Source organism: Sturnira hondurensis, unplaced genomic scaffold, assembly GCF_014824575.4.
Source record: "Sturnira hondurensis isolate 20B ecotype Veracruz unplaced genomic scaffold, ASM1482457v3 Scaffold0016135, whole genome shotgun sequence".
Classification (NCBI taxonomy): Eukaryota; Metazoa; Chordata; class Mammalia; order Chiroptera; family Phyllostomidae; genus Sturnira; species Sturnira hondurensis.
Window position 1 is genome coordinate 169,482 of NW_028088766.1, and position 20,448 is coordinate 189,929.

Consider the following 20,448-nt stretch of genomic DNA (forward strand, 5'->3'; position numbering starts at 1 on the left):
CTAGTGGCAGTAAAGTATCTCTGGACTTGTCATTTTACCAGTGTCATGACTCCCATCCGATCCATTTCTCTAGCAGGACTTCGAGGGGTGAGCTTTGGCGTCGAGTGTCCACTGGGGGGAGATGAACTGGCCAGTGAAGAAGCTGTAACCGAGGCAGTGATGGAGGTACCTGGGTGGACTCTGGCTAAATTCAGGCCTTCCAGGCTCACACTAGCTACTCTGTTCTCAATTTCTTCAGCACGTAACTCTGTAGATTCTTTTTCTTCCTGAATTAGCCTGAAAGATAGTTTAATTTTGATCCATTATTTGGTCCGATAATACTAATAAGTCAATAAAAACTTCTCTGTGAACATTTTATAACAAACCTGGTGTTTTAATCTTTTTTTTCCTCTAGGAAATATAAATATCAATAAATTCCAGGGACTTCCTGGCTGAAATTTAGAAAATCTCTCTTTCCAAGTAGTCCATGATTCCTCTCCACTTTTAGTTTGATCCTTTTCTATACTATCACCTACAAAAACTCCTTGCCTGCCTAATTAGTTTTTGCTATTAATCCTGAACTTACACTGGAACTCAGAGGATGAAAAATGAGAGTTTTCAAAACTTAGATTCCAATAAAGTTATTGAATCTTACTGCTGACTCAATAACAAAGTGTAACTGATAAAATCCTCAATAAAGAAATCAATTAGAATCATTTTGAAACATTAATACCTATTTAGCTGAGTCTTCTTTAAGTAAGCATTATACAATTTAATAATGTGGGAAAAATAGATGATAGATGGATATAGATAATAAAAAATTAAACTGTTACTACAAAATTTTTTGAGAAAAAAAAAGCACTAACCATCTCTGTTTTTCTTTAAATAGAAGCAGGCTCCAAGAATGTGTATATATCACTAGTAGGTATTCAAAGACACAGAAATAGAGCTTTAGCTGGGTTGCATAAAGTCCCTATTTAAGTTGAATCAATACATATTTTACATATTATAATGAAACTTGTATCAGAAGGGTTTGTTTGAAAAAAGAGGGACAGGAACCTACTGACATAATTCTGTAACTACAAATGGCTTATCGGGAAGTCCAAGGGCATATACTCCTTAACCTCAGGTCATGATCACTGTAAAGTTGTCTTTTCATATTTATTTTTTTAAGATTTCATTTATTTATTTTTAGAGAGAAGGGAAGGGAAGGAGAAAAAGAGAGAGAGAAACATCAACATATGGTTGCCTCTCATGTGCCCCCTACTGGGAACCTGGCCCACAACCCAGGCATGAGCCCTGACTGGGAATCAAATCAGCAACCCTTTGGTTTGCAGGTCTGCACTCAATCCACTAAGCCACACCAGCCAGGGCACTTTTCACATTTACTTTGGAAGACAGTTTGGCAATTTCTTACAAAATTACACATACACTTACCATATGATCCAGCGATCATGTTCCTTGGTGTTTATACAAAAGAGCCAAAAATTTATGTACATACAAAAACCTTCACATGGATGTTTCTAGCAGCTTTATTTAAAATTACCAAAACTTTAAAGCAACCAGGATACCCTTAAGTAGGAAAATGAATAAACTGGAATATTATTCATCAGTAAAAATATGAGCTATCAAGCTATGAAAAGATATGGGACATTAAATGCATATGACTATATAAAAGAAGCCAATCTAAAAAAGGCTACATATTATCTGATTATAACTCTATGACACTTTCAAAAAAGCAAAACTACTGAGGCAGTAAAAAGGTCAGTGTTCACCAGGGGTTGGGATGGGAAGAAGGTGAATAGGCAGAGCACGGCAGAGTTTCAGAGCAGTGAAAATACTCCGTTTGATACCATATTGCTAAATGCGTAGAATGCACAACACCACGAGTAAATAATAACATAAACTATGGACTTTGGGTGATTATAAAGTGTTAATCCAGGCTCATTAGTTGTAACAAACACACCACTGTGCTGTTTACGGGGGAGGATACACATGTACAGGATCAGGTGGTATATGGGAAAATCTATGTACTTCCCCTCAGTGAAATTTGCTGTGAATCCTAAACTGCTCTAAAAAATAAAGTCTTAATAAAGATATTAAGAAGCACATCTAATCTTAATTATAAGTTTTTACTTACACTAAATATTTATAGTCTGTTATTTTAAAGTTTATTTCATGGATGCATTTTAATTTGAGCAAAGATCACATTCCCAAAGGAAGGCTTTATCAAATATCAGAGTATAGCACCATTAATGCTTTAAACACATGCTAATGGAAAAACTTTCTCTTCTTCAAAAAAAATATTTTTTGTACATTTAAAATGATTGGTAGAAAATTATTCCAGAGAAATCTGGCAACATGGTTCTTTTGTAAAAAAGATTTGTAGTTAATAACTCTAATATTCTATTAATTGCATAAGAATCAAACCAAGAGGGACAATTCAAGTAAGAGGTCAATCAAAGATTAATCCAAAAGGAAATCCAAAGTTACCTAGATGCTCAATTTATTTGGAAAAAATAAATAGTAGTCCATTGATCTTTTGAATCCTCACGTATAAGTGGAAAGCAAAGAAAATAACAACAAAACAGAGTTCTTTTAGGATGTCCAGTATGCTGGGAGGGATTCCCATAGAAATCATAAAGAAGGCTGGAAAAAATAAAACCACAGAAGTAAATTAGGCAAATCGTAGCTAACTATAGATGAATAGATTATTGAACATTGCAGTGACAAATGAGTTTGAAGTATCTGGTCTCTCCTTGTAAGAGAATCAGTGAACTATGAGAAGCACTTTTTTAAAAAATTATTTTTCAGAAAATTCCACTCAAGATGGAGGCACAAGTAAACATGGCTTGCCTCCTTGTACAACCACAGCAAAAATTACAACTAAACTAACAAAACAACTATCACCCAGAATCACCAGAAAATGGAGATGTATATAGAAGTCTGACAACCAAAGAATTAAAGAAGTCACATTGATCAAGATGGATAGGAGGGGTGGAGATGCAGAGATGCGCAGACAGGGTGATGTGAAATATGAAGTATGGAATGGGTGGTCCCACACCCATGTGTGGTGGATAAAAATAGGGAGCGATACCTCAGAAGTGGACTCACTCCCTCTGGGCTCTAGCAACAGGGCAGCAGCTGGAAGGGCACCAGTGAAATATGGGGAGAAATTAAACTGTCCAGCTCAGGGCTAGTATCAGGGGGCAGCTTCCTCCTGGACAAAGCTCCAGAGGCCAGGCAGTGGCCATTGCCCCTTTTCTGGGACATCCCCCAAACAGACCCACAGAATGGCAACACCGTATCTGAGACTTCATTAACCTAGATCACATGGGTTGCCCCACCATGGCTACTGCCTAAGGATCTGTCCCATCCAACTTACCATGTGCTTTTCTACAATATGCCATGCTACTGAAACAGGGAGTCAACGCAGCTCTGCCTAATATATAGAAACAAACACAGGGAGGTTGTGAAAATATGGCCCAAATGAAAGAACAGAACAAAACTCCAGAAAAAGAATTAAAGAAAATGGAGATAAGCACTCTATCAGATGCAGAGTTCAAAACACTGGTTATTAGGAGGTTCAAGTGGGTAATTCAACAGCATAAAAATGATCCAATCAGAACTGAACACAACACTAACTGAAATAAAGAAAAATTTATAGGAAATCAATAGTGGAGTGGATGAATGAGAACCAAATCAAATCAATAAATTAGAAAATAAGGAAGAAAAAACCTTCAATCAGAACAACAAGAAGAAAAAGGAATCCCCCCCACCAAAAAAACAAGAATAGGCTAAGGAGCCTCTAGGACAACTTCAAATGTACCAACATTTGAATCATAGGGGTACCAGAGAAGAGAAGGAACAAGAAATTGAAAACTTATTTGAAAATAATTAAAGAAAACACCCATAATTTGGTGAAAGAAATAGATACACAAGTCCAGGAAGCACAGAGAGTCCCAGACAAGATGGACACAAAGAAGACCACTCATCAGAGTTAAAATGCCAAAGGTTAAAGATATAGAATCTTAAAAGCAGCAAGCAAGAGAAAAGCAGATAGTTACCTACAAAGAAGTTACCTACAAAGAAGTTCCTATAAGACTGTCAGCTGATTTCTCAAAAGAAAATTTGCAGGCAAGAAGGGACTGGCAGGGATTCTTCAAAATATTGAAAAGCAGGAACTTAAAATCTAGATTACTCAATCTAGCAAAGCTATCCTTTAGAATAGAAGGGCAGACAAAGTGCTTCCCAGAGAAAGTAAAGCTGAAAGAGTTCATCATCACCAAACCATTATTACATGAAATGTTAAAGGGACTTACTTAAGAAAAAGATCAAAACTATGAACATTAAACTAGAAACAAATTCACAACTATCAACAACTGCATTTAAAAAACAAACTAAAAAAACAAGCAAAACAGAAACAGAATGATAGATGTGGAGATCATTTGGGGGATAATCCGTTAGGAGGAGGAAGGCTGAGATTGTGAACAAGATTCAGGGATTAGGAAGTACAAATTGGTAGGTACAGAATAGACAGGGGAATATTAAGGACAGTAAAGAAGATGGAGTTGCAAAAAAACTTATATGCATGACCATGGACATGATCATGTCCCTGGAAAGATATGGGTTGTTACTGAGGGTATGCGTATATATTTTTGGTGAATACAAATATCATAAGAGTGCGTAATTGATTTGAAATCTATTTAGTGAGTTCAACCATTAGCTGCACAGCATCAGAAAGAGTTATGCAGTTGAAATTAATGTTGTATATTCTTTTTTATGTTTATAGGAATCGAATACTTACGAAGCACTTTCTATTTATCAAGCAAAGTGCCAAGTTCTGGAAATAAAACAGTTGGCCAAAACAGACACACTTCCTAGCTCTTATATGACTTATAATCTAGTGATATAGACAAAGCACTGAAGGACAGTGAAATGAACTGAAAGGTGGAAGAAGTGACAGTGGAGCTCTTTATGGGGAGTAACTATAAAGTGGGTGAAGAGTGAGGGCAGAGGAGTGTGGATTGCAGAGAATGTTCCGTAAGGAAAAAAAAAGAACAACAACAAAGGGGGTAGCGTGGATCATTTAAAGAATGCAAGTCATGTGTAATGGAACTTGGACTATGCCAGGTGAAGGTTAAGAGAACGTTGAAGTAGGTGACACGTTGCAGACCATCAAAAGATCTTGATCTACATCTTAAGAAAAACTTAAAGGCTTGAAAAGGGAAAGTATACAAATAGATTTGGTTTTTTCAAAGTCTGTTTTGGCTGCCGTGTCAGCTTGGACTAGCTTGGGAATTCAAATACTACAAAGAAACTAGAAACTATTACAATGTGCAACATGGTGATGAAAGTGGAGAGCTGGGTAGATTTGAATCAAAATAGGAGGTCCACAGATTATAAAGCTATAGGCTGAAAGAACAAATAAAAGTATTGTTCAAAATAGTAAAAACTGTTCACTGGTTGAAATAACAACTTAAGAATAGTTCCTGATGTTTGCAGGAAACAAATCCACCTAACACAGTAGGGTTCTTCATTAAGGTTAGTCAAATTAGTGATAGAAAAAGACTGCAAATGTCATTGGAATTCAAGAAAACACTTAAGTTAAAATTTAAGCTACTATAAGTGACAACATTTCTCAATATTTAAAATGCTAAGTTGCACAAATTCTATTCTATAATGCTATCCACTCTTTGGAAACCATCTACTTCCAGATACTGTGTGGTGATAGTTCCATTTTTCACATCTAGTTTCAAATAATTCAGTCACAGTTTAATTTCACTCCTGTGTCTAAATACTTTTAAGGAGCTGGCTGCACATTAATTTGAATGCTACTTAGTACCTTTATTGCAGTATTAAATGTGCCTTAACAGTGTATCTTATCACCACGAATACCATTTAAACAACAAACTTTAATTTAACAATGCTTTAAAATTCATTGGAGAAGATTTTATCTTTACCTCATTCTTTTACATTCCTTTCATATCATTTCCATATGTTTCATGTATGTCCCTTACAAAGACTATCCTAGTTTTGTACAGGAGATACATAGATACCTAGGGAATTCCATGAAAATGCACACTCTGAATCAGTAGGCGAGATATGAAATGCTGCCATTCCAACACCCTTCCAGTTGGTGCCAATGCTTCTGATTTGATGATCCTATTTGTAGTCTCGAGATCTTCTTATACCTTGAATCAGTAATAGATGAACTCACCTGATTTCTTTGTTGATGGCATCCAATTGTTCCTGAAGCATCATGGCTAGAGTCTGGGCATCAGAATGACCACTTGGAGAGAGGAGATCCATTGAGCTAAAAATCGTTTCCCGGTCATCATCATCAATATCAGAAATTTCTGTGTCACTTTCAAAAGGGTGGCTGCTTAGCATGCCAATTTGTTGAGTCCTGTTCCACTCATGATCTCCAAGAGATTTTACCTGAATGGTAAGTGAGCAATTATATTATCTATCACATTATTTATTTTCAAAGCAATATTCTAAAAAGCAGTAGAAAAAGTAGATATGCTATAATAGATTACTTGGCAAAAGATGAACCGATTATTAACTTTTTAATGTTTTGGTTCAATAAAATAGTTCCTTGGCATTTTATGTTATGGAAAGTATTGTCAGCATAAGTACCAAGATTTTCATAGAAGTAAAAATAATAAATGATAAACACCATGATTTCTAGCTCAACTCCAAATCGAGGTAACAGTTACTTTAAAGCATTTGTGTTTGCAACATTTCTCCTTATTTACAAATTAACCCTTTCTATTCACTTATACTCAAGTATTCCCATTTATCTACACCTTGTATCATAGATTTGAACTACAAATTATTCTTATAAGAATATAATTTGTGAGAACAACAAATTATATAAGAATTCTCTCAATAGTCATTTACATAAATCTAACTAAGTATCATTTAGAAATATTGTGAAGTTATTTAATTTCATTTCCACTACTCTGGTCCTTTAAATGTCTGATTTATTTTTTTAAGCCCAAGGCACACTAATTTACGTGGCTAGGTTTTAACTGATATAATAAATACTCATGTTAATGAAAGCCTTGTGTAACCAACAGACCAATGTTTTCCAAGTTGTAATATCAAGGTGTGAGTGGTTTGGGAGTAAAAGGGAGGATCAAGAGTTTTCTTCTACTTAAAAAATGGTTTTTCATTTTTGTGATGATGTAAAATAACTTTTGGGGGGACAATATGACTGTCTTGAGTATTATTTAAGATTTGAAAAACTGAATTAGCTTTTGTGTTACAAATTGTTTTGGTACCAATCAGTACTAATCTATTTTCATATAAAAATGAGAAAAGAACTGAGACGAACTCAATTTATTCATTTTTTTTCATATATTTACATTCAATAGGTATTGAATGACTACTGTAAGGGATTAATTTGTTCATGACACATAGGTGTCAATTAAAAACAAAAGTATTATAAAAAGAAAACAAGGGTTTGTATAAGTAGGCTAGATAGTACCTTGGGCACATAAAAGTAGTTGGGGAGAACAAACTATTCTTAGGGCACACAGGAGCTGTACTCTCTATAAATTGCAACTATATACTTACTGAACATGCATAGCTTACAAAGTTCAACTTACTGAGTGAATGAAAGGCTGGCACTGCAGTTAGTTGATCATGGACAGTTTTCTACAAACACCTTTAATGTTTACAGACATTTTCCTCAAAGTGTTTTTAAAATAGAAATTATAATTAAAATATTTAACTGATTTTAATTAACAGAATGAATGCCATTGCTTAGGTGCTCAAGCACAGAAACATAGGCTCAGATTCTGATTCAGCTACTTTGAAGGATGTATATCGATCTGGTCCGGGGCCTGCTAAGGAACCAGGCCTCAAGCAGAGCTTGCCTGAATGCTGCCACCTGTCTCCCCCACCCTCATCCGCAGCCTGTGAGCAAGGAAAGCTTACCTGAGCTCTGCCTCTCCTGTCCTCCTGTTTCCCCCTGTCCCCATTCCACAGCCGGGCAAGGGAAGCTCGAAGCTCATTACCTCCTAAGCCCTGAGCTCTTCTCCCTGCCCCACGTCAACCTGCCTGTCTTCCAAGAAACTGGCCTGTGGTGCCAAAAAGGTTAGGGGCCTATGGTGTGGTTGAACACTTAAAATTTCCGAGTTTCAGTATTTTCATATCTGTAATTATAATAGTATAAAAATAATACCCAATTCATAAGGTGATGTGGGTAAGTACATAGGAAATACTTAGTTGAATGTCTGGCATACAGTAAGGATTTTATAGTTAGTCATAGTTTTTAAAATACATCATACTTTACACTTTAAACTAACAAGAATACTAGCATTTTGAATCTAACTGAAATGTAATAAAATAGTGTATTCACTTAAAGGCCTCAGAGACTTGAAATAAAAATTTAACCTTGGGCTCATCTCTCCGCACACCCATGCGGCCTCTCCGTGGTCTTCTTATTACTTTTGTGGTTCTGTAGTCAGACTGGCTGTCCACGAGGGAGCCGACTGAATAGCGCAATTCGGCCGAGGTGTCCAGATGAGTCCTGGGAGAAGGAAAATATGAAGTATAGCCACTCTTTAAAATTAAATTTACTTTCAAATCACTGTCTACCTCTTAGCTGGCATTAAAACATTAGCCCTCAAGGAAATAAACTTCAAGACAGAAAACTGATGAATTACCATGACTCTCTGAGGTCTCCTAGGAAGCTATGTCAGAAATTCCAGCCTCAGGTTCTTTCCTAAAGGTTTGGCTCATGTTCTCTTTGTAGAATATAAACAGCCCTTCTGTTCATAAATCACTATTTTCAACTGTGGTAGTACAACAAAACCTGGACAACCAATGATCCAGAGGCTTAAGTTCTGTCACTTCTATTGAGTGTGACTGTTTAGTGGATATACCAATGTATCCTATTTGTTACTGTATTTGTTTTGAACATTCCTTATTAATCTAACAAAATAATGTGTAAAGTTTGGGAGTCCCAGAGTTCTCTGTTTTTCAACATTCTATTTTTCAATTTAAAAAAATCAAGAAAGTGCTTAAAATCAGATTGACCCAAGTTTAATAAAGTTATTTTTAATAAAATAGAATATACCACCAAAATAATTTTTTAAATCCTCACCTGAGGATATACTTATTGATTTTAGAGAGAGAGATGAATGGGGGAGAGGGGGAGAGAGAGATGTGAAAGAGAAGCATCAATCAGTTGCCCCTGAAACCCATGTGTGCGCCCTGACCAGAGATCGACCTGCAACTTTTGGGTGCACAAGGCAATGTTGCAACCAACCAAGCAACCCAGCCAGGGCCAAAATAATTTTTTAGCTTATAAGAAGGCATTGATTAAAAAAATGTTTAAAACGTCTTTTGACAAGCACATCTAATTTTGAAATCTACTTAGTGATGCAACAGTAGGAACATTCCAATTGGAAAATATTGTCACCATGTTTTACAATAAGTATAGTAACAAAGTACACTAAAAGTAAAGTGCAATAAAAGTTTTTCCAGGAACATTATTTATGTAGAGATTTATGGCAAATTCAGTGTATTGCTACAATAATAATATCAGTTGGCAACATGCTGTCCTACAAAATGATTTATTATCAGTAGCAAACATACTTAAAGCTGTGTTTATTCTTGAATTTGGGGTTCCTGCTGATCTACTTTCTCACCCTTAGTTCCCTTTGTGAAAGAATCATTTCCAAATATTTGGCCCGATTAAATGAAAGAGGTCAGGTGAGGTCAATGTTTACAACAGCAGAAGATACTGACCTAACTGCTGACAGTCCTAATTTTGCCAAATAGGACATTAAAGCAAATGATCTAAGGAATTATCCCTGGGAGACATGATAGTGATTGTTTTTTAGATCAGCGACCATGAGACTTAATCAGTCAAACTGATTTTTTTAAAAATGTTGATCAATCATGTATAAAACCAACAAGGCCACGGTTGTAAATGGCACAAATCTTAAGTCTTAAACTATTAGGCAGAGGGTGTAAGTTTCAAGAAGACAAATATACTTTCATCTCCATTATATGTTCAAGGGGTTATTCCTAAGCATATATTAAGCACTTAAAAAATATCTGGTAAGCCCTGGCTGGTGTAGCTCAGTGGATTGAGCACGGGCCTGTGAAGCAAAGGGTCGCGGGTTCAATTCCGAGTCAGGGCACATGCCTGGGTTGCAGGCCAGGTCCCCAATAGGGGACACATGAGAGGCAACCACACATTGATGTTTCTCTCCCACTCTTTTTCCTTCCCTTCCCCTCTCTCTAAAAATAAATAAATAAAATACTTTAAAAAACATCTGGTAAGATAATGAATTAATGAAATTGATTGTAATACATTCTAAACTACCTACCTCGGAACATTCTGTGTTCCTTTGTCTATGGCTGCTTAGGGTAATGTTTCTTTGAGCAACAGAGTAGATTTTCTAATATTACAACTTATCCTATGAGTAGTGTTTTCTTGTTTAACACTAAACTCTAGGTAATTTATAGAAACATGAAACAAAACATGGATTGGTCTCAATGACAACCTGCTTAAAGATCTTCAGTGTCCTTAAAGGCCCTCTGCAGTAGTTTGGGCCCTTCCTACTTCCGAGTTCACTTCTAGTTACTCTCTGTATCTTGCCATCGAGCTATATTGACTTTCATCTTTCAATTATTCACTTTCTTTTACTTCTGAACCTTTAAAACAGTCTCGTCACACATTTACATGATTAGCATTCTTAAAGGCTCCGTTTGAAAGTCCCATTGCCCTATATTATACTATTGTAGCTCCTCATATTCGTTCCATTACAACAGTCCTCAAACTATTATTCCTCTATTTTCCATCTGGAACAAGTCCTCTTCATCACCATCGTCACTGTATCTCTAGTGCCATGACTGGCAAGTAGAAAGTACTTAACTGATTTTGAAATAGCAAAAGACCCAAGACAAAGCAATTGTAGAAGAGCCCTCTGCTTATACTTCATCTACAAATGTTACTGCTCACCTCTTTCCTTTTACTCAACTCTGTGAGCTAGCTTTTTAACAAGAGAAGTCAAAAGCTATACTTACGTACATTTAAAATTGTAATCATTTTGGTTACAAGTTCATGTAAAATATATGCAAAATTAGAATCGTGTTATGAAAATGGGTTTTCCAAAATCAAACAGCTAGTACTTACATGTCTGAGAGCTAGGAACGTCAGTCTTGCTACACTCAGTGCAGTGTTGTTTCTACTACAGTCTGCTGCCATGAAAAATTGTCTTGTGTATAGTTCTATGATTGTAGATAAATATCACACTGCTATGTGGCCCATGATGACAACATGTCTAGAACTCTGCATTTCTGAGAGTGAAGGTCAAAATGACAACAAAATGGACATTTGGTCCTATGGAAATATCTTTAATTTGTTAATTTAATAATGCTCATTCTATGTATTTAGAATCTGCTTGGATATTTCATCAGCTCTTTTTCTCCTCCCCCATCATCACCATCACCATCAACACCATATAAACACATAAAACTGAATTAAAAATTTCAGTTCAGATATATGTGAGAATAAAAACTTGTAAAAAATCAGCATGATTTTCTAAATTAAAGAACTACCTATTAAAATTTTTGGTAATACCCTGGCTGGTGTGGCTCAGTGAGTTGAGTGATAGCCTGTGAACCAAAGATTTGCTGGTACAATTCCCAGTCAGGGCACTTGCCTCAGTTTTGGGCCAGGTCCCCAGTAAGGGGTACGTACCCAAGGAGCAACTACACACTGATGTTTCTCTCCCTCTCTTTCTCTCTCCCTTCCCTGCTCTTGAAAAATAAATAAATAAAATCTTTAAAAGTAAAAAAAAAATTGGATGTATTTGTGCCTGCAGAAATGTGTTTTTATATTCAACCGAAGAGAGAAATACTCAGAAGACTGAATGTTTTATCAATACTTATACTGAAAAATATAAGCTCCTTTATAATTTTTTTGTACCAGTAAATTTGGATCTTTTTCATTTGAACATCTGAAAAATACTTTACCAGATATTCATTCAACAATATTGTTTGAGAGCATACTACATGCCAAGATGTTTTTAAGGTGCTGAGATTATAGTAATTAACTAAATAAAAATTCTATCCCTTATGGAACTAATATTCTACACATAAGCATAAGATCATGAAAAGTGAACTTCTAGAAATCTGTGGTGGTCAATAGTTTCAAATAGCTAATATCATTGCATTGCTTGATAAATAAATGATCAAGTGAGTAAGCCTTCTAGGGTTTCTTATCAAATTTGAATAAAATGCTCTAAACAAAAAAAATTATGTGAATTATTGAAGTTCANGGTGCTGAGATTATAGTAATTAACTAAATAAAAATTCTATCCCTTATGGAACTAATATTCTACACATAAGCATAAGATTATGAAAAGTGAACTTCTAGAAATCTGTGGTGGTCAATAGTTTCAAATAGCTAATATCATTGCATTGCTTGATAAATAAATGATCAAGTGAGTAAGCCTTCTAGGGTTTCTTAACAAATTTGAATAAAATGCTCTAAACAAAAAAAAATATGTGAATTATTGAAGTTCATCTAGAGAGAAAAACAATGGGCTCATTACTTTTTTCATTTAAGGTGAGGTATTGAATCAAAGTAGATGAGTATGGCTAAGTTTATTTGAATTTTTTAAACAAGTATAATTTATTTTTACCTCTTTATTTGCAATTACTTTACCAAAATAGCTAAATTCTCTTTGAATATGAATGTTCATAATCAACAAAATTTCTCCAGTAACAACAAGCATTGAAGACATTTTTGTATGTAGAGAAAAGGGCTCACATTTCTTCCTGGAATGAGATGTAATCTTATGCATGATTCCATTTCTCTTCATTTAAGATTCTTATTACATATTTTATCTATGTAATTAAATGCAGAATATGAAAGGTAGGGATTTCAATTTTTATTGTATATCTGCAGAAAGGATTTCTAAATTAGAGAATTATTTTCGAGTATAACTAAAAGTGTAAATAAAATAAAATTGGTAAGAAGTCAAAATAAGACAATGATGGTTAGCAATAGGAAGTACTTGTTTATTTTATTTGAGGAGATATAATCATAAGAAAATTCATATTGATTACTGGTCAATTGCAGAGAAGTTTTTAATTTAATTACCTTGATATTGTGGGTTCAATTAAAGAGCCAGTTCTCATTTTCAGTTGGTCAAGTTCAGATCTCAGCTTTTCAATTTCTTCTGCTAATCTTTCCTAAAAATCAAAGAAGTATTATTCAAATAATATGCAAATAACAACAATACCAAAACTCAATCATGATCAACCAAACCACCAATTTTGCTAGCTTTTTAAAAGCAAAAAACTGATGGATATGATTTTATTAAAGGTTATTGGATATGACAGAAAAGCATGCCTGATTTTTCCCCTTATAATCGATAGCAGAAATCAATTAAAATCTATCTATACTCCCTGGAATTTGTTAATCCTGAATTTTTGCAAAAATATGAGAATAAAAGGATCATAACCAGCTAGCTATACATCACTTAGAAATGCAGAGTAGAAATCATAGCTAGTTTAAAAAATAAAGAAAAGACCTTACTTATGCAGTAAGTGAAGGATTTTTGTTATGATATAAGGATTGAAAAACACATGGGTGAAGGAGAAAGAAGATTGAATTAAAAAGATGAGGAAAAAATCATCATCTCACATGACTTAAAACTATTAGTTTGATATTGGTACAAATGTTTGTATGACTAAAACTTTCTCAGATTGGCATTGTCAATTTCAGCCTATAAATTTATGAAGATAAATTTAGTCTTTAGCATTTAAAGACTACAATTATGAAGATAATTACAGTCTTTAAATGCTCATGGGAGCACTTAATTTTGCTTTCATAATTATAATTTTTATATCATAAATGTTTAAGTACATCCTTCTGGATTTTCCATTGCTGTTTTTTGCTCTCCAGGTAGCCTATGCTTGGCATTTTACTTTTCTCATACTTCTTTACTTCCTATACTTTTTTTTGTGTCAATATGGCCTTTGCAATACTTCTGTTATCTGCCCTTTTTTACTCTTACTACAACTATCCTACTCCACATCCATTTTCCCTCTTTCCTAAATTATTTTACCAGCTCCCACAGAGGTGATGCACCATTCAAAATTTTCCACACATATTCTTCACTTAGATGTATCATTTTAAAAATGTACTATTAGATAAATCCTTTGCTTAAAAATATTCCCATCAGACTGTCAGTGGATTTCTCAAAAGAGACCTTACAGGCAAGAAGGAGCTGGAAAGAAGTATTCCAAGTCATGAAATCCAAAGACCTACATCCAAGATTGCTTTATCCAGCAAAGCTTTCATTTAGAATGGAAGGACAGATAAAGTGCTTCTCAGATAAGGTCAAATTCAAGGAGTTCATCATCACCAAGCCCTTATTATATGAAATGCTAAAGGGACTTATCTAAGAGAAAGAAGATAAATATGAACAGTGAAAGGACAGCAAACTGACAGTTACTAACAACCACACCTAAAACAAAAGCAAACCAAGAGGACAGCTAGATCAGGAGTGGAGCCATAGAAATGGAGATCACATGGAGGGTTAGCAACAAGGGAGTGGGAGGAGGAGAAGGGGGAGAAGGTACAGGAAATAAGTAGTATATACGGTAGGTAGAAAATAGATAGGGAGGAGGGCAAGAATAGTAGGGGAAATATAGAATCTAAACTACTTGAGATACATGGTCATAAACTAAAGGGGGAGAATGGTGGGGGAGGGTGTGTGCAGGGTGGAGGGGAATAACGGGGGGAAATAGAACAACTGTAATGGCATAATCAATAAAATATATTTAAAAAATAAAAAATATTCAAGTTTCTTATTGTAGTTATTAATTCATTCACTTGTTATTTCCATAAATATTGATTAAGCACCTCTTGTGTGCTAGATACATAAAACAGTAATAAACTAACACATTTCCTGCTGTTATGTAATTTACAATTTGGTAGAAAACACAATAAACAAATGCTGTCTTAAAGATATTGGTAGGAAGGAGACAACAGGAGAATCATGGAAAGGCTCTTCAATAAAGTAATATCTGAGTAAAGACTGAAGAGAAAGAGGAAGTTACAAAAACTAAGATACCTAGGAAAAGGCATGGCAGATAGAAGGAATAGCAGGTGCAAATGCCCCTTAGTGGGAGTATGTTCAGTGAGCTAAAGAGAAAATAGTCCAGTGAGGCTGGATTCGAAAAGTTAACAACCAAGCCAGATAAGGGTTGGATTTAGAAAAATACGATTGTGGGGTTGGAGAAGGATAGTTCTGAAAGTCCTTGTAAGCCATTTTAAAGCCTCTGGCTTTTGCTCTGAGTAACACAGGAAATGGCTAGAGGATTTTTGAGTTGAGAAATGGCATGACTATTCTGGTGGCTATAAAATGAACAGTCGAATGAGATTGCGGAGAAGGGAAAAATAAAATTATCAGTGTTCTTCCAAAAGATAAGCAAGAGAATTACAGCTTGGACAATGATGGTGTTAGGGAGATAATGGCTAGAATTTGGTCATATTTTGGAGATATAACCAACAGAATTTGCAGTTGGAGTGAATATGGAGTACGTAATAAAAGAACAAAGCTTTCAACCTGGGAAACTAAGAGAAAGAAGTTATGATTTACGGAGAAGCCTACTGGCGGTGGTGTTTTGGATGGATTGACTTGTTAAGTCTGAGATGCCTATGTGTCCAAATAGAGATAGAACCCTGGTTCTTGAATACATGAACTCCTTCAGGGTAGAGAGCCCAGTAGGAGATCTAAATTTGGAAGTGCTCAATTTATACATGTTATTTAAGACCATGAGATCAGATGAACTCACTACGGATTAAATATAGAGGAGAAACCCAAGAACAGGCCCCCAAACTTCAAATTATAGAGATTAAGATGATCAAGAGAAACACTGAGAGAAGAGGTTGAGAATACAAGGGATTTTGCTGATGGCAAGTGCATATAGGTAAGTGAGTGGAAATTTGAGGAGTTATAGGAAATGTTGTTATGTTAGGAAACACGTTTGCTGTATGAGATGATATTCAGAAATGAAGTATGACCTGAGACTTGCTTCCTCTGGCAACTGACATGAACGAGGATGTGAAGTATGGAATGATTAGTACTGCTGGTTGCTTAGGCAGATTGTTGATGCTGCAAGGCTTGGGTAGGTAGGTGGTGGGGGAGTGGGTTCTGGGGATCTTGCCAGGAACACACAGAATTTTGGATAACATAACATTGCATAACAGGATCAAATCCAAAATTCACAATCTGGTCAAAACCTACTTCTTTACATACATGCCAGTCTCAAGCAAACTTCTGACACAACAAATCAACCATCTATATTTTCTCTGTGCTGTTGCATATGCTCTGTCCTATGTCCTAAGCGTCTATATTGAAGAACACATCGGCCTTCAAGAGCCTGAAGAAATAGCCTCTCCTCCATGTAGACATCCTGAGCTACTTCAAAGAGAGTTTCAAGTAGGCACCCTATCATATTTCTCTAGTAGATTTACCTTTTGGGAGATTTTGTGCACACTTACCATGGGACCAAATAGTTACTTTTGAAATTAACATCATAATATATAGCATTCAATCAGGTTGAAGGTATAATTGTTCACTCTTATCTTTATTTTCTTATCATTTAAAATACCTTTCATATGCCACACTTTTCCCTCCCTTCCTTCCTTTCTCTTTTCCTTCACACTCTCCCTCCTTCTCTTTCCCTTCTCTCTATTTTTTCATAATTTGTTCAACACACATTTATAGGTCACTTCATAAGTTAGTAATTTTTACATGATTGCATTTGCCTATACCAAACAAAATGAAATGAAGACAAAATTGCTAAAAATCATTTTACAAGCGGATAAAGGAAGACAACAACCACGGCTTTTAACATTTCATAATGTGGTCTCAATTCGCCTCTTCTACCACATATTCTACAATAGGAGTAACTGATTCCAGCCAAATCATTAGGCTCATTAATATTTAAGTTATCAAACTCACTTCTCAGACCCTCCCCTACCAAGTACCTGCAATCATGTTACATGTACTGTATTTGAAAGACTTGCAAGATGGTCGTACCTTTTCTTAAAGTTTTAGTCAAGTCCCACCACCCTATAAAGAAGTCCCACAACTTCTTTATAGCAGTAACACATGGTGTTCTCTCCTACCTGTAGTTCTCATTGTTTCACTCATTTGACGCTGGCTTGGCATCTGCTTTTTGCAACTCATGGCTTTGTCAAAAGTGTGTTGTTTCTCTTCAACTAGATTTTTCAGCTACTTTGCAATAGGATTAGTTTTGAAAATACATAACTTAATTTTTATGCATAATAGGTATTTAATACATTTTTGTTAAAAGGATCTCAAACTAGACACAAATTTGTGTATGCATTTTAAATTTCATTTACATAAAGCACAAAGAAGTCAAAACCATTTTTTTTCTGTAAGAAGTCAAGCTAGAGATTTCCCTTTGGTGCAAGAACGGTGTATTTGTTAACAGCAGTGGGGATCCCAGAGTGTTGATTTTTAGTGTGTTTCATCACACTTTGATGAAAGTGTGATGAAAGTCTGATGAAAAAATTCATCAGGCTTTCCCTGTATATGTACAGTTTTGTAGGCATAACATAAAAAAGAAAACATCTTAAAATTATTTCTCATGAGATTTATTTTACAAAACATTCACCAATGTAAAATAGAAAAATGGCAAAAATGCGAGTTTTCACGATACCTTATCATGTAAAGATTCTTCCAGATTTTTTCTGAAAGTTTCTGATTCTTGAATTAAGACATTCTACAAAAGAGGAAAAAAACAGAAATTAATAAATTAAACAGAAAATAAGAAAATATGGACATTATTATTTTATCCCTCCAGATCTTCACTGATTTCTTCCTTGGTGCATCTATTTGTTGGTTTCAATAGAAACCAAGCTGCAATGGAATCTGGAAACATGACACCTGAACATTTTGAGAAATACATAATTTAAATATTTTGTTATTTTGTAACATTTGAGTTGACAAATGGCCTCAATATTATCTTTACATTTCTATTTGCCTCCTCTCAGCCTAAAAATTTGAATAATTAGGCTACTTTCAAATAAGAGTGAGTTACAAGCTTAATATTAGCCAGATGTATTATCGATAAAGAATTCAGATGAACTAATTACTATATCCAATACAAAAAGAAATAGTAAGTTTATATTTTGTAAACATTTAATTACTGGACTTATATTTCAAATACAGAATTAGCAATTTCCATGCTAGTTAAATTTTTAGAGAAATAAAAATAAAATGTTAGCAATTTAAAAAAACTAATGTTACACATCATGACATTGGAAAATTAGTTGCAGCATAGATATTTTTAAAGATCTTTACCATAAAATATTATTGTTGTAAAGCTTTATAATTTTCTCATAGTACTATGAAGCATAATTTTAAAACAACACATTGTTTTCAAGTTTACAGAGTAAAGTTAAACTAAGGGTATAGTAATTGGCATAGAGGCCATGCAATTAGAGTTGAATGGAAAGAAGTCAAGGGTTATGACTTCCTAATGGGTAAATTAATCAAAATACTTTAACATTTTATTGAAACATTTTTTCCTATATTAGTTTATTGGATGGGGCAGGAAAAAATGTCTAACTTAAGTAGTGACTGGCATTCAATCTAAACTTCCCAAATGATTTGTACACCTAGGTTTTAGCCCTTCTCTTTATTTATAAACTACAATGGGCAACCAGCTCACAGAACTTGCTGGTTTGGTAGCTGCTAGCTCTCAATGATATGTATGTAATTATCAATGAAATTGCAAACTGTGCAGAAACACTTTTAAAAAATACAGCTAAAATATTGCATGCCTAAATTCTACAGTGGAGTTGATATTACTGGTGATATAAACTCAATCACATTTTGGATTTTAGATCAGTAATAGATTCAGTTCCTTGAAACATTTGAACCATTCAAAACAAGCCTCCAAGTATACCCCAACATATTTATTTTTGTCTTATCACTTTTCTTTTTCGAATGCCACACAAAAGATAAATGAAATATTTTTATTACAAAAGTGCAGCATATGTTAATACATTTATCTCCTATGATCATGTTGATTAAGGAAAGGCAGTGAGTCATCTGACCAATAGAATGATTCCAGCAGGCACATGACAAATTCGGTGAGAACACTGCTGTTCGAGGGCCCCTTCTGCTGTCTTACCTTCTCTTCTAGAGCAGCCATTCTTTCCTTCAAGTGCAACTGTAAGCGCTCGTTGGATTCTGTCAGAAGTCTGTCCACAGTGTCCGAGAGCCTTTTATTGTGCTCCTCATTCATTTTCTCTCTTTGCCTAGCCTGAAATTCAAGAATCACAATAAATCAATTTGACATTACATAACTTTTAAAATATTTGGGTTTGTTTTTATATTTTTTCTAGTTTTCAAATTGAATTTACTTTTATGGTTTATTTTGACTAAACTGTTAGAAATTTTTTTTCTTTAAAATGCACAGGGCCTACTCATAACATTTTATAAATACAATCCATAATTAAGAAAGATGTTCATTTCTTACATGTGTAATATGAATTTGTAAACAGATCATTGAGGGGGGTTCTTAATATACATACTCTCTGAAGTTCTTGATTTTTCTCCTCAAGTTGACCTTCCAGATGTCTCATACGTTCTTCAATGTTTCCATGTCTCTCTTCAGCCTGTTAAGAAATATGAAGAATGTACCTGACATGTAAGATTGGATGAATACTTTTCCTCTAAATAAATTGAAATAAAATGTAAAGCAAGCTACTACCAACTGCAAATGTAATTTTCAAAAAAGAAACTTTATTTAAACAGGCAGCTGAACAGCATTGCTTGAAATGTGTCAGCTACAAAGGCCTGTTACATCCAAGCATCAGCAAAACATTGGAGTTATTTATGAGCAATGAAATCAGCCAAATGTAACATGCAGACTGTGCATGGTTTGAAAACAAACCTGCCATTGTCCAATCTTAAGCTCCTGAAGCACTGAACTGCACAGATGGTCGATTATCAATAAATAAAAGTAACATAATTTTTATAAAAGAAAAGAAAAACTTAGATGGATTCTATTTAGCAATAGAAAGTAAAGTCCAGTAGGACTACCTTCCTACGTATGGAGATCATGTCTTGTAGTTTAGCTTCCATAACATATTGATAATCATCAGATGAGGTAGAAGAGGTTGGATCAGACTAACGAGTCAAGGAAAAGGAGAGGGACAAAATTGAAAAATCAGAACTAAAGACACTGACGCTGAACAGAACACAGCACAGAATGCTTAAAAGAAAAGTGTGACAGCAAATTTAATACTTCTCTAGACAAAATCTCATGTGGACACAGTTACACCGATATCTGGTGAACATGATGCAGTTGATGGTTACAATTGAAAAACGATGATATGTTCAAATAAAAAGCTACCATCCTAAAGTACGGAAGGTTAGTGAT

General features: G+C 34.7%; 1 protein-coding gene across 16 annotated transcripts in view; it reads right to left on the bottom strand.

The window, feature by feature from the left end:
- PPFIA2 (PPFI scaffold protein A2) overlaps nucleotides 1-20,448 on the bottom strand; it is a 472,168-nt gene that overhangs the window by 82,054 nt on the left and 369,666 nt on the right. For all 16 annotated transcript variants that reach the window (XM_037065742.1, XM_037065741.1, XM_037065754.1 and 13 more), the window contains 7 exons: nucleotides 19,598-19,681; nucleotides 19,195-19,326; nucleotides 17,716-17,778; nucleotides 13,115-13,206; nucleotides 8,386-8,521; nucleotides 6,200-6,420; nucleotides 39-276 (listed from right to left, as the gene is read on the bottom strand). In XM_037065742.1, coding sequence (XP_036921637.1) covers nucleotides 39-276; nucleotides 6,200-6,420; nucleotides 8,386-8,521; nucleotides 13,115-13,206; nucleotides 17,716-17,778; nucleotides 19,195-19,326; nucleotides 19,598-19,681 — 966 coding nt within the window. The remainder of the gene's footprint in view (nucleotides 1-38; nucleotides 277-6,199; nucleotides 6,421-8,385; nucleotides 8,522-13,114; nucleotides 13,207-17,715; nucleotides 17,779-19,194; nucleotides 19,327-19,597; nucleotides 19,682-20,448) is intronic.